Below are 13,610 nucleotides of genomic sequence, written 5' to 3'. Positions count from 1 at the left end.
CAATGTTTTTTTCGTATGAAAGTTCACATTTCTAGGACCCAATCCCTCTTATAGAGTTACGTAATCTTGAAACATTCCACAATATACTTTCAGTAAACCTCAATTAAATTTTATTAAATCCTTTTTGTGTTAATGAATACTTAAAACACATGATTGGAAAAGTGCGTACTTTTACCCCACCCAATGCAGCTTGTTTCATAAGGTCCTTATGTTCGATTTAGCATTAGCATTGTTACGGTGTAATTCGTAGATTGGACACTAGTGATACTCATCTTTTACTTTTGAGATCGCTATCTAGAATGCTATCAGAAATCAAGAAGAGTAGTGGTCTTTGATTCCAGTCTTAAACAAAAATAACAAAAGCATGAGGATTACTACTCCTGGCCACGTTCATCTAGGGAGAGGAAGGAAGTGTTGATGTGGTACTTACTTAACGAGAGGCCATCGACTTAGCGACACCCTCATAAGTATCACGGAGTTGGATAATAAGGAAGGTATTCGTTGGATCAGAATTTGCCTGTATCTGGCAATGTAACCGTGGTGGATCTTACCCCGTAATACACCACGTAAAGGTGTCTACCCAGCGTTTCGGGTCCATAAGGTCCCCTGTTAGATTGAAAACTAAGTACGTACTCTTGCCCCACTCTACTCTAGAGGCACTTCAATGCCCTTTGTCTTTCATGAAATATCAAGAACCATATTCAATATAATTATCGCTTGCGTTATAAATATGAACTGGAAATGTGCTCTTATATTGAAAAATCCTCTTTTAAAATTATTTTTTCACTTATCCCACAAGTGGTGCAAGTGAAAAATTCAAACTGAATTTTTGGTTTTCCAATAATTTTGTATCCTAAAAGTATTCTTCATAGTATTGTATAGATCATTCGTTATGTCATAAATATGATCAAATTAAATATTATATTCAACTTTAAAGACTTGACGGACATGAACTATACGATTTGTAATATTATGTAATATTTTTACAAAGACAAATAAACATTTGATTGATTAATACTTTTTCAGCTCATCCACGTATTTTGAGCATACTTCAGTCGCTGCTTCAAATACTTGGAAATTGTTGTGAGGGTAAGATATAACCGTGAAGAGGCGGAGCAACTGTACCGCGCAAATAACACACGAAAGTTCTATGAGAAGTTGAACCGTTCACGTAAGGGCCACAGCCCGATATGTGTAAGGACATAAACGGGAACCTTCTTACGAACGAGCGTGAGGTGATCCAAAGGAGGCGGCAGCACTACGAAGAACACTTGAATGGCGATGTGGCAGACGAAGATGGCGGTATGGTGATGGACCTGGGAGAACGCGCGCAGGACGTAATTTTACCGGCTCCGGATCCCCAGGAAATCCAGGAAAAGATTGGACGGCTGAAGAACAACAAAGCCCCTGGGGTTGACCAACTATCAGGAGAGCCATTTAAACACGGTGGTGAGGCACTGGCTAGAGCGCTGCACTGGGTCATTACCAAGATTTGGGAGGAGGAAGTTTTGCCGCAGGAGTGGATGGAAGGTGTCGTGTGTCCCATCTACAAAAAAAGAGATAAGCTGGATTGTAGCAACTAAAGCGCAATCACATTGCTGAACGCCGCCTACAAGGTACTCTCCCAAATTTTATGCCGTCGTCTAACACCAATTGCAAGGGATTTCGTGGGGCAGTACCAGGCGGGTTTTATGGGCGAACGCTCCACCACGGACCAGGTGTTCGCCATTCGCCAAGTACTGCAGAAATGCCGCGAATACAACGTGCCCACACATCATCTATTCATCGACTTCAAAGCCGCATATGATACAATCGATCGGGACCAGCTATGGCAGCTAATGCACGAACATGGATTTCCGGATAAACTGACATGGTTAATCAAAGCGACGATGGATCGGGTGAACTGCGAAGTCCGAGTTTCAGGGTCATTCTCGAGTCCCTTCGGAACGCGCAGAGGGTTGCGGCAAGGTAATGATCTTTCGTGGCTGCTGTTCAAAATCGCTTTGGAAGGGGTAATACGAAGAGCAGGGATTAACACGAGTGGTACAAGTTTCAATAAGTCCGTCCAGCTATTTGGCTTCGCCGACGACATAGATATTATGGCACGTAACTTTGAGAAGATGGAGGAAGCCTACATCAGACTGAAGAGGGAAGCTAAGCGGATCGGACTAGTCATTAACACGTCGAAGACAAAGTACAAGACAGAATGTCGGACAGTAACCCGGTGAAAGTGGTTCTCGTCAACGATCCGACGCGACGGGCACAAGAAGGCGAGGTGCGCAGCGGGCAAGGTGGATCGATCAGGTGGAAGATGACTTGCGGACCCTCCGTAGACTGCGTGGTTGGCGACGTGTAGCCATGGACCGAGCCGAATGGAGAAGACTCTTATATACCGCACAGGCCACTTTGGCCTTAGACTGAATAAATAATTAATAATGAGATATAAATTACGAATTGAGCAGTTTACCATCAGTGTGTGTTTAGTTGGCAGATGCAATAATTTTCCCGTATAACTACAGTCCTACAGGAGAGTGAAGCACCTGACAAACGCGGTAAAGGTACAGTCTACCTCTCATCATTTTTGGTACTTCTGATTTTGGTACTCACTTTCCGGACAGTATATTCTAATAATCAAGTCTCCCCACCTTCTCCTATTAGCATATAATGCGCATAAGGTTCCAATGCAAAAATGTGAATTTCACTGTAGAAGCAGTTAATGTTCAATGTTCAAAGTTAATGCGGCAATGTTCCAGAATAAATAAAACAGATGATTATCCAATCATAAACCAGGCCAACAGACAACATAGTTTGAAATAATAAAACATCATTGAACTGCTCTTGTTTGCTAATTATACCTCTCTGGAAGTTTGTTAATATATTCATCATTTTCGCCGTCTCAAGCGTCAATTATCCACCCCTCGTAAATCGTTTTACTTCCGGAACAATAAAAACCTGAACCATTACCAGGCCTCAATGCCCCATTTTTTCTCCTTCCCGTATCGTAAACACTCCAATCTACTTACCCACTCCTCGGGATCCTCTTCCGCAATGATACATGGAAAAACTTCGCCATACGAAAGACTTCAACCCTGCACAACAGGAGGAAGGCACAATTCCCGCGCGTGTGAGCATTTATATGAGTAAGTGGTTATTTTCGGCAGTCAAAATAAATAAATATAAATAGGCGTAAAAGATTTTTTTTTGTGTCGCGTTATTTGACTTGGCCTCCGTTCGAGGAACCACCACAATCGAGGAATCGAGTCCACTTTGAATTGCTTCATTCTTTGCTTGGTTCGGTTGGGGGACGGTTGTTGGCGACGATGCTGGGGTTGGCATTATGGTGCTTAGTCCCTACGGACGTTTCCACACCGCCGCAATTGAAAGAAGGGGAATATTTAGGAAACGAGTTTCCTTTCGGGTTGATGGGGAGAATTCCACGATTCCGGATATGCGTGTATGGCCCAGGCTTCGCCGACCGGATGACAATGCGGGATAAGCTATGGAGCACCCGGACGAGCGATGGACACACGAAAGCGTGGGCGCTTTGCCAACAGAAGACTGTAAACCTACTTTCGGTCGCAGATCCCTGAATCGTGCTCATTGTTCTAACTTTGTTGCAGGGCTATCGCGATAGCACGTTTTGATGTGTGAATGGTGGTTGTCATGCACAGGACATGCAGCAACCCTTCTCGTTTTTCATTTTTTCCCTCCGTCGTAAAGTGTAAATTCATTTAACTGCCCATTTTACGATAACGAGCTTTGAAGAAAAATAGAATCCAGTTGCTTGAATTTCGGGTAGGCATGCAAATGAATTGATATAGGCACTTTAGTACCCGAGATCTGGGTTTCCATTTCTTGCTTGATTCCTTATTCGTAAATGGACATTTTTCTAGAATAGGGAATATTCTCCAAGGTATACAAATTGTTTTTGGGAAAGATTTAGGGAGTGAATTACAATTTGAAAGATGCACTCGCATCAGGCCTTCCGTAGTTTTGCAGTAAAACGCGTGACTACGTCGGTACAAGTTGTGAAAGCGTAGGATAACCAAGCTATTGATGAATTTCAACCTGCCAAAAGACCTAGGTGTGTAAGGTATATATTTACCAATCGACTATCCAGAATTTCCCAGGAAAACTTGAGAAAATATCTTGAATTTCCTTTGGTCATACTTTTAGGGATCGTAATGATCACTCATTCTAATGATAGATAAATCTCGGGTACTTTTTCAAAACGCCGTATGTCTCAAATTGTAAACAAACCCGTTTTCAACAGCATATGACATCAAATTAATCAAAAAATGTGTATTATCTTTAAAACTACATGAAAATATGTAATTAAAACCCAGATTAATCCACCTAGCGGTGATGGTGCCTTTCTCGACCTTCGTAAAATGTGTGTGCTTGAAAATAGATGAGCTAGTAGCTAGGAGTAAAAAAGAAAAAAAAATCCTTGTCCGTTCTATGAAAATCGGATTATTTCGAGCAAAGATACTGTAGATCCAGTTGAAAACCGAAAATCATATTTTGTCCCATTCCCGGATGTTGCAACTGCATCGCGAGTGGTGCACGACTATGGCATAGATGCGCACTACTCGCGATGCAGTTGCAACATCCGGAAATGCCAGAAAATGTGATTGTCGCGAAACCTCAGTTCGGTTTTCAACTTGATCTACAATATGCTAATAAGAATTTCGTCAATTTTTATCCTTTTCCAATCTTTTTGACGTACATAACCCCTGTTTTATTTTACCCAGTCATATATTTTTAGGATATTACTTTTGGATGTTTGTTAAACTGAAGCTCCGACTACACAAAAAGAAAACGAAAATGTCATTCCCATCAAGCGAGCGGAGGGCAATATTTGTTATGATATAAATCTCATGACCGTCCTTCTGCCAAACTCCCGTATGAAGAGGGAGGGAAGTGTATCAGTATGGAAGCATCCATCCGATAGTTCGCTTTCGAAGAGAAATTATAGCCTTTCGGTACAACTTTGTTGCACAAGAAAGGCAAAAATGAAGGTCCAATCTGGCCAATTTTCAATAGAAAATAATAGAACAGGATGCCGCGTACAATGCAATTTGTTGTGAGTAAATCGATCGAGGGTAAGTGCATCAAAAGTCAGCTAGGCTTTTCTACACGCTTTTTTATAACACAAAGTATTTTGGCCATAATTTCTGTGCCCATAGTCCGATCTTCCAAATTTACAATAGAAAACAATACGGCAGGATTTCGCGTGAAATGGAACTTGTTGCAAGTAAATCGGTTCGGAGGATAAGTACCGAAAAAGTGAGCTAAACTTTTCGCACTTTTGATGGGCGCACACACACACAGAGACATCATCTCAGTTCGTCGAGCTGAATCGATTGGTATATAACACTATGGAACTCAAGGCCTTCTGTAAAAATTTGGTTTTGGAGCGAACATATACGGAAAGTATACTTTTTAGGCAAAAGGCAAAAATGGTGTTTCGGACACAACTTCCGATCGCATATTTCGATCTGGCCAATGTTCAATAGGACACATTGGGACAGGATTATGCGTCAAATGCAACTTGTTGCGAGCAAATCAGCTGAAGATAAATGCCTACACAGAAAAAATAAAAACTGTTCTTTCAAAATTTATGCACTTTCAATCGGAAAAGTTAGAAAATTTCTTTAAAATAAAAGTTGAATTTGCTTGGTCGAAAGTTCTACGTTTCATTCAAAAGTATTTTCCATCTTTTCTGAGTGTAACTTTAAAAGTTCATCTTTTCAAGTATAAAATTATTAAAATATCAATATGTATACAACAAGTTGACTGACTGACAGTAGCGAAGTCATCAAAAGAAAACAATTCACAGTCATTCCTTTATTCCAAGTTTTTTGCAGCAGTTATGTTCGGTGCTGCCTCGAAGTTAATTTCGCAGATTTTGGCATGAACCTTCTTTATTTTTTCTGCAGGAAATAATCGAGCTACACATGGAACAGGAAGGTAGGTCATAATTTCATACTTATTAGCAAGAAAAGGTACACTTCCGGTGTGCCGCCCTGATAAAATTGCCCAGAGCAAACCACCCAACTTATACACCGAGACTCACATCAATGGCGTGAAACTAGTTCTGGTTGAAATTCCAATGTTAGGAAACAATGGGAAAGGATTCTGCGTTGAATGCAATTTGTTGCGAGCAAATCGGTTGAGGATAAGTGCCCGAAAAATGAGTGACATTTTTTACGCGATTTTTACGTATAAATTTGTATTTAGGCCATAACTTCCGATTCCATAGTCCGACCTGGCCAATTTCCAATAGGAAACAATGGAAAAGGATTCTGCGTCGAATGCAATTTGTTGCGAGCAAATCGGTTGAGGATAAGTGCCCGAAAAATGAGTGACATTTTTTACGCGATTTTTACGTATAAATTTGTATTTTGGCCATAACTTCTGATCCCATAGTCCGACCTGGCCAATTTTCAATAGGAAACAATGGGAAAGGATTCTGCGTCGAATGCAATTTGTTGCGAGCAAATCGGTTGAGGATAAGTGCCCGAAAAATGAGTGACATTTTTTGCGTCGTTTTGTGCGCACACACACACACACACACAGACATCACCTCAATTCGTCGAACTGAGTCGATTGGTATATAACACTATGGGTCTCCGGGCCTTCTATAAAAAGTTTGTTTTTGGAGCGATCATATAGCCTTTACCGTATACTTAGTATACGAGAAAGGCAAAAATGTATTTTTTTTTGCGGAACGGTGTAACATCGTTGTTGAAAATATTTCACATACACCGCTTAGCATAAAATGTACTTTGAAAACTGTTTTCGAACAATTAAATAGTTTAACGCGTGCCACTTGTAGCTTTTCATCACTGATTACAAAATTAATCTTGTTACTTGTATATTTTGATTTTCGTTAACCCTTTTGTTACATACTTGATACTTGATGGGCTACAGCTCTTCGGTTAACCTACGCCGAAAAGAGTATCCTTCTCCACTGGACTCGATCCTAGGCCAATCCGTTCCAGTCGCCATGAACATTGAGCGCCCTCAGGTCCTCTTCAACTGCAAAAAGCCATCGTGTACCATCGTCTTCCGGGTTCTCTACTAAATATTATCTTCGCTTGACGTTCTTCCGACAAACGAACAACGTGACCAGCCCACCGTAGTCTGCCGTGTTGTATAAGCATAATAATATCCAGCCCTTTATACACCTGGTACAATTCGTGATTCATGCGACGCCGCCAGATACCGTTCTCCTGTTTACCGCCGAGTATTGTCCGCAGCACCTAACGCTCAAACACTCCGAAAGCTCTTCGATTAGCCCCGACGTCATTTGTACTCAGCCGATATTCCTTCCGCCGACAATCGATGGATATTATAACGCTGTGATCTTTCGTTCGATACAGTTGACAACCGTGGTCAAATTTTACTGACAACGAGGTAGTGATCAGAGTCAATGTTCGGACCTCTGAATGTCCGCACATCGATAACATCCGAGAAATGGCGCCCATCCACTAGAACATGGTCTATCTGGTTGCAAGTTTCACCATTTGGGTGTCTCAAGGTGTGCTTTCGGATATTCTTCCGTGCAAAGTAGGTGCTACTGATGGCCATCCCTCTGGCAGCAGCGAAATTTACTAGCCGTAGGCCGTTGTCATTGGTAGCGGAGTGTCATTGGGAATTGGAGTTAAATGGATCTAAATGTTGTTTAAGAGAGAAACTACATATACCACAAAAATTATTGGATATTTTTACACAAGATACACATTTATTGGATGAATGTGCACATTATTGTTTAAAAATATATGATACAATTATGTGTTACTCGTTTTCCTTAGGAGAAACAGGGTTAAACAATTCTTAGCCGTTCTTTGCGGTCTACGAAATCTTGCGCAATCGATTCGTAGGGCATTTTTATATAAGTAGGGTATCCAATCATGGTTTGAACTAGTGAAAAGCGTATCATGGTTTGAACCATTTTGAAATCAGTAGAAATTACCATCTTATTGGCAGGAAAAGAACCTAAGACAGTATGAATGGCATATTAAGGTACACTGGGGAAAGTGGAAAAGGAAAAATCGACAGTGCATGTTTGAATTAGTGTAAAACGAGTTTAAATTATCTAAATGCGTTCAATCAAAATGGGCTATCAAAAACAGTCAATTTTGCACCAACTGTGCGGTAATTCACACCATTTTGATAGCTTGAAATTCATGGAAATAGATTTTAAAATTAGGAGTTATTTTTCCACTTACCCTAGTGGGATGGGGTAAGTGGAAAACCCATGTTACCTTGACCTTCAATAGTGATGAGTAGTTACATATAACTAAAATCAATACGATAATTGCTTTGAGTATCTTTTGAGGAATAATTTCATTACCTTAACGGAATAGATCCTCAAGGAATTCTCGTAATAGCTAGGGGAGGGCAGGTTTTGCCTTCTCGAACACTAAGTGTACGTAAAATCTAGATGTTCGCCCCAAAGATGAACTTTTTAAAGGAAAAATGGGACTTACAGGGTTATAAACTAATCAACTTAGTTTAACGAATTAAGATGATGTCTGTATGTGCGTATTTGTATGCATATGTGTGCGCCAAGCACGTACAAAGTTATCAGCTATTCTTAAGCACTTGCCCTTAACCAATTTGTTCGCAAAAAATTGCATTCAACGGCGAAACTTGTTATGAATAAAAATTAATGTGAATTATACAATATATTTACCTATCAGTGCTGTTTTTAACTTTCTTATACATTTTTTTCATATATAAAACATGTGAAAAGCATCAATACCGACAGGTGGATTAATCAGGCATTTTGTCATTTATATTAGTCCAATCACCACTGGAATCACAATGATAACAAAGAAGGAACATATTATGATTCACAGCTATCAAAATAAACCCTGGAGGGAGTAAACAAAATTGCGTAATTAGAACATTATCCACTTTCCCCGCAGTGTTTTATGCCTGGGGTAAGTGTAAAATCTTTGAATTATTTGCTTTCTTGGTACAAACCACTGTCAATTGAATGGAATTAGTTTAATTGTATTATAATGGTCATCTGTAATATAAATTCACTTGAAAAAAGAACAATTGGTGCAAATCAGAGATTGAAATTATCGTTGACAAGAAAAGAGAATGACCCATTTTCACGCTATGAGAGATATAGGCGAGAAAGTGAGAAGCGAGCAAATACTATCTTCTCACAACACTTTTCATGAGAATAAGATTCCCGATACAATATTTTGGTTGATCAAGAACAAGTGATAAATCATTTGTTTATCTGTGAAAATAACAAGCCGATAATTAATTTTCATTGTTTTCATCGGTTTGATCTTTGACTTTATCGCACACTGTGGGAAGTGTAAAGCATAATAGGAACATTGAACAGATGTAATTTTTTTTAGTTTAGTTTATTAAATTTATTTCAAGTTAGGGACGTTCCGATACTTCAAAATATCGATATTTGATTCGATACGATAATCTAATCAAAGTATCGATATCACCGATATATTGGAATGAAATTATCGATATATCGGAAAATCATATGATATTTTAGGAACGAGATTATTTAAAATATATTTGTTGTAGTTATTCAATTGCTAGGTATCGTATAACCGTATTACCCGATTACAATAATTATTAGAAATGACTTTTTTTGTATTTCTTAATCCAATCTGCTTCTAGAGTGTGCCAGTTCAAAAATCATCGGCGGTGGCATTCGTCGTAGTTTTAACAGGTAGCCGTGGCGTTTTCGGCATAATACTTACTACACTATTTTCCGTTTGCTCTGAACTAAAATTTCACTGACAATTTTTCAATATTTCTCCTCGGGTTATTCTGATTCTTAACCTTCCGGGACTCGCTTGGTCCTGGATCACCCACGCAGTCGCGCCGCTCTTGTGAACGACAAGCGTGTTTTTTCGAAGGTGTGGTACTTTTTACAACGATGCGAGTCCCGGAAGGCTAATAACAGAAAATCCCCTCTTCAGAATTTCCAAGGAAGCGTTTTTTTAAATTAATTTTCAAAGTAAATTCTGAATTTACGGGAAAATTCATTGAAATATTCTTAACTAAAAATAGAAATTCTCTTAAATTTTTCCTAAACTTTCACGAAAATTTATCTTTTTGTTTAACTTGAATTTCGGCAGGAAATTATCTTAGATTTTAAAGGGGCGTTTACGCAAAAATTACAACCAGCTTTTTTAATTTTCTTCAGAGAACCCGAAGAAATATTTTTAAGAAGTTCTCTTTAGCTCCTACGGGGCATATTTCTCAATTTTGGTTTCCAATTCTTCTATATTCCCATTTCCAAAAAATCTCTTCCTAATTTCTGAAGTTAATTTATCTTATTTGTCATAGGAACACATCAAATATATAATTGTAAGGATTCAAGGACCAGTGGTATGACATATGTTGCACAACGGCACGTCAATGCACATTGTCCGAGTTGCCAAAATTATTTGCGAAGGCAGCGCACACCTCACACTATCCGCGTTACAGAAAAAAATCATCTTAACTATTAAAAACACGGCATTTTAGATCCATTTTGAAGTATTTCTATTCACAAAATAATAAAAATAAAATGCAATTGTTATGTTTGTGTTACTTTGTTTTGATTCAATATATCGATATCGAAAGCAAAAATATCGATATGACCGATATATTGCAAGCAAAATATCGATACAAAAATATCGGATATCGAAACAAAAATATCGATATTCCGATATATCGGAAGTATCGGAACGTCCTTATTTCAAGTAATACACTGTCGTTCTACGCATAACTGTTCCACTGATAATGAAAATCAAGCTAGCGTCAATTTGTTCAACTTATTTTAGAATTGATTGGATCTGAAAAATCTACCAAAATTTCTGGAACGTTATAAGCGTAGGCAACACTTTTCTAGAGCGTACCACTGACTACTACTTATGTAAACGTCTTTCAGTCTTCATTATCATCAAACGACAACTTATTTTTTTTCAGTGGAACAAATCTACTCGAGTTCAGATGGCAAAAACAGGGATAGACAAATAGGTCTCACTTTTTTTTCTATTACTGCTTGTTCAGATATGTACATATTTACTGCTACAGGTATAATCAAACAAATAATTGGAAAGTTTTAAAAATTCATTTAATAACAAAACCTTCAAAGATATTCAGCAATGTTCAATACAATTTTGTTTAGAATATTGCTTATTGTGCTCTCTGTACCTCCCTCCGTAAGCCGTAAAAATCTGGCGAGAGCCTTCGGAATAATACTCTTATTTGATCGTATCTTCAAAATATTTTCCAGGTTGGCTGCACTAATGCGATTTCTGGACTTTGTAAACACCAAATTGTATTGGCTAAAATCTCGCTCAACACTACATTGTGTGGGTGCCGCTCCAAGAATGACTTGAACTAATTTCCAAAGCTCAGGATCTTCAAAACGTTGCTTCGCCCAATGATCAATGACACTGAAGCCTTTTGATCAGCATCCTTGCGTGACTGATTTGCAATGTTCCTGATGCGCTGCTCTAATGAAGAGATTTCTGTCGAAGTTTGAATACTTTGCCCAATTTTTCTTGATATGAAATCATTCAAACTGAATTGGCTTGTTGATGCCGATGATACTGGTTCACTTGATGTGCTTGGAGGCGATGGATCAGAAGAAATGTCATCAAAGGCTTGCTTCGAGGCTGCTGTTATTTTCTGGTTTACTTTAATCAAAAAATTCTGAAAATGAGAAAATTGGATTTGTGTAGACAGTTGAAAACACGTGACCTAATAAAGCGACTAGGAGATGCTACGTAGCACAAGTGCAGCTTGCATGGCATAATTACTGAACAAATATGCTTATCTTTTCTCCATCGATTCCAGAATTGTCTTCACAAACATGTTGCTCTGCACCGACGCTACTTGCCCATAAGCTGTCATCCAGTGGCCAAAAAAGTCGCTCAAAGTGCAATTGAGCTTTTGAATTGCAATGGTGCAATCGTAGAGTGGCTTAAATGCTTCCACATAAGCTTCGACAAATTTCCACTGATTTGATAAATCTGAATGAAAGAAATTGAGGAAATGAAATACTCGTCTTAGCCAAATATAACTTTAAAAATCACAAAAATAAAGCAATATGTATAGTAATTGTTAAGTAGTAGTAACTGTTGAGAAAAAAAAACACATTCTTTTAATTCGTTTTATTATAACTTACCAAGTTCCTTGAATTCTTGACCAAGTTTGTCAAAAAAATCTTTTTGATCGAGAAGTGATACAGCCATTAAGTAGTTTGAGTTCCAACGAGTTGCCACCGGCGTTGGTGGATACCTTCCCCCAGATACATCAAAAAAGTTTTTGTACTTGACATTTTGGTAGGTTAACTTTGATAGCTTTTTGAGTTCGGGTTGGTACTCTTTACAGGCATCTTAAACCACGAGTTGCACGGTATGTGCTCCGCATCTGACAGTCACAGCTGTGTGGGATACTATCGATTCTAATTCCTGCAGCATACCTTCCACAACGAGATCTCTTCTCCCTCAAGGTCCTCTTCGAATTCATAAGTTCGAGTATCTTCTAAGGTCTCTTTAGCCATAAGAGATGCCATTTTGACCATATTGCTCCCATTATCGATTGAAATGCTATAAAGCTGCTGCGGTCGAATTCCGAGATGATCGAGGATCCGAAACACTGCATCTTTAAGATAAGCCCCAGTGTGTCTTTCGGCAAGCTCAGCGACAGCTGCATGAAAATTATGAAATAGTCAATTTATTATTATTTATGTTTACAATATTGCTACTTACCAAGTGTACGTTTCTGCAATTCACCTTTACTGTCCACAAACTGCGCATTTAAGCCAAGAACACTCCGACACATTTTGAATGCAATATCGGCTTTGAGGGACAACCATCTGCCCTCTACTTCCATAGAAATCTCTTTGTCAATTCCAGTTGCAACTTTTGACACATATTGACGCATGTTGTGGCTATTGACAGTCAAATTCATGGCTTCGCAGAGAGGTTGAATAACATCTTGCATTCCTTCCCAGTCAATTCCTATTAACGGTAATCCATTGACAGATATCATCTTCACAAGGCCACCCAACAACCGCTTCGGAGACATCCGTACAGGAATTACTGGATCTCGCTCTTTCTCACACTTGATAGAATCCACCTCTCCTAGACCAAGGAGTTGGAATTCCTTCGGATGATGCGTTTGTATGTGCCTCTTGAAATTCCCGACAACAAGCTTATTTTGTATGTAAACACAATCAGGAACAATAACACAACGATGCTCACCGGTGGGCAAGATTGTCTTTGCTTTATTAATAATTTCAGCAATACTTCGCCGTTTTTTCGGAGCAGACGAATCTGCAGCACCAGTTTTTTCGGAACTCATTATAAAAAAGACACTTCACTGCACAAAACTGTAATTTTAATTGTTGCACTTCACCACATCAAAATATGACAAATAAGACTATGTTTACTTTCCTGTCATTTCTCAATACGTGAGAAAAATATAAAGAGCGCCAAATGAGAGATGAGAGAAGAGAGGTTTGGTACAAAGGATTGCACCGGTGTATACATAACCGACATAACCACATATTTTGACAGTTCCATAGTGGCGTTACATATTGAAATCATGTTTTATTT

The 13,610-nt window shown here is 38.8% G+C and overlaps 1 protein-coding gene across 1 annotated transcript in view; it reads right to left on the bottom strand.

The window, feature by feature from the left end:
* LOC134219563 (uncharacterized) overlaps positions 1-13,391 on the bottom strand; it is a 28,780-nt gene extending 15,389 nt beyond the window's left edge. Inside the window, exons 1-2 of the mRNA XM_062698328.1 lie at positions 12,762-13,391; positions 12,473-12,699 (exon numbers count right to left, since the gene is read on the bottom strand). Of these exons, the coding sequence (XP_062554312.1) occupies positions 12,473-12,699; positions 12,762-13,356 (822 nt within the window). The 5' untranslated portion in view covers positions 13,357-13,391. The remainder of the gene's footprint in view (positions 1-12,472; positions 12,700-12,761) is intronic.
* Between the last annotated feature and the right edge of the window lie 219 nt (positions 13,392-13,610).

Source organism: Armigeres subalbatus, chromosome 3 (assembly GCF_024139115.2).
Source record: "Armigeres subalbatus isolate Guangzhou_Male chromosome 3, GZ_Asu_2, whole genome shotgun sequence".
Lineage (NCBI taxonomy): Eukaryota > Metazoa > Arthropoda > Insecta > Diptera > Culicidae > Armigeres > Armigeres subalbatus.
Note: the sequence above shows the minus strand (reverse complement) of the source record. Positions and strands in the feature narration are given on the sequence as shown.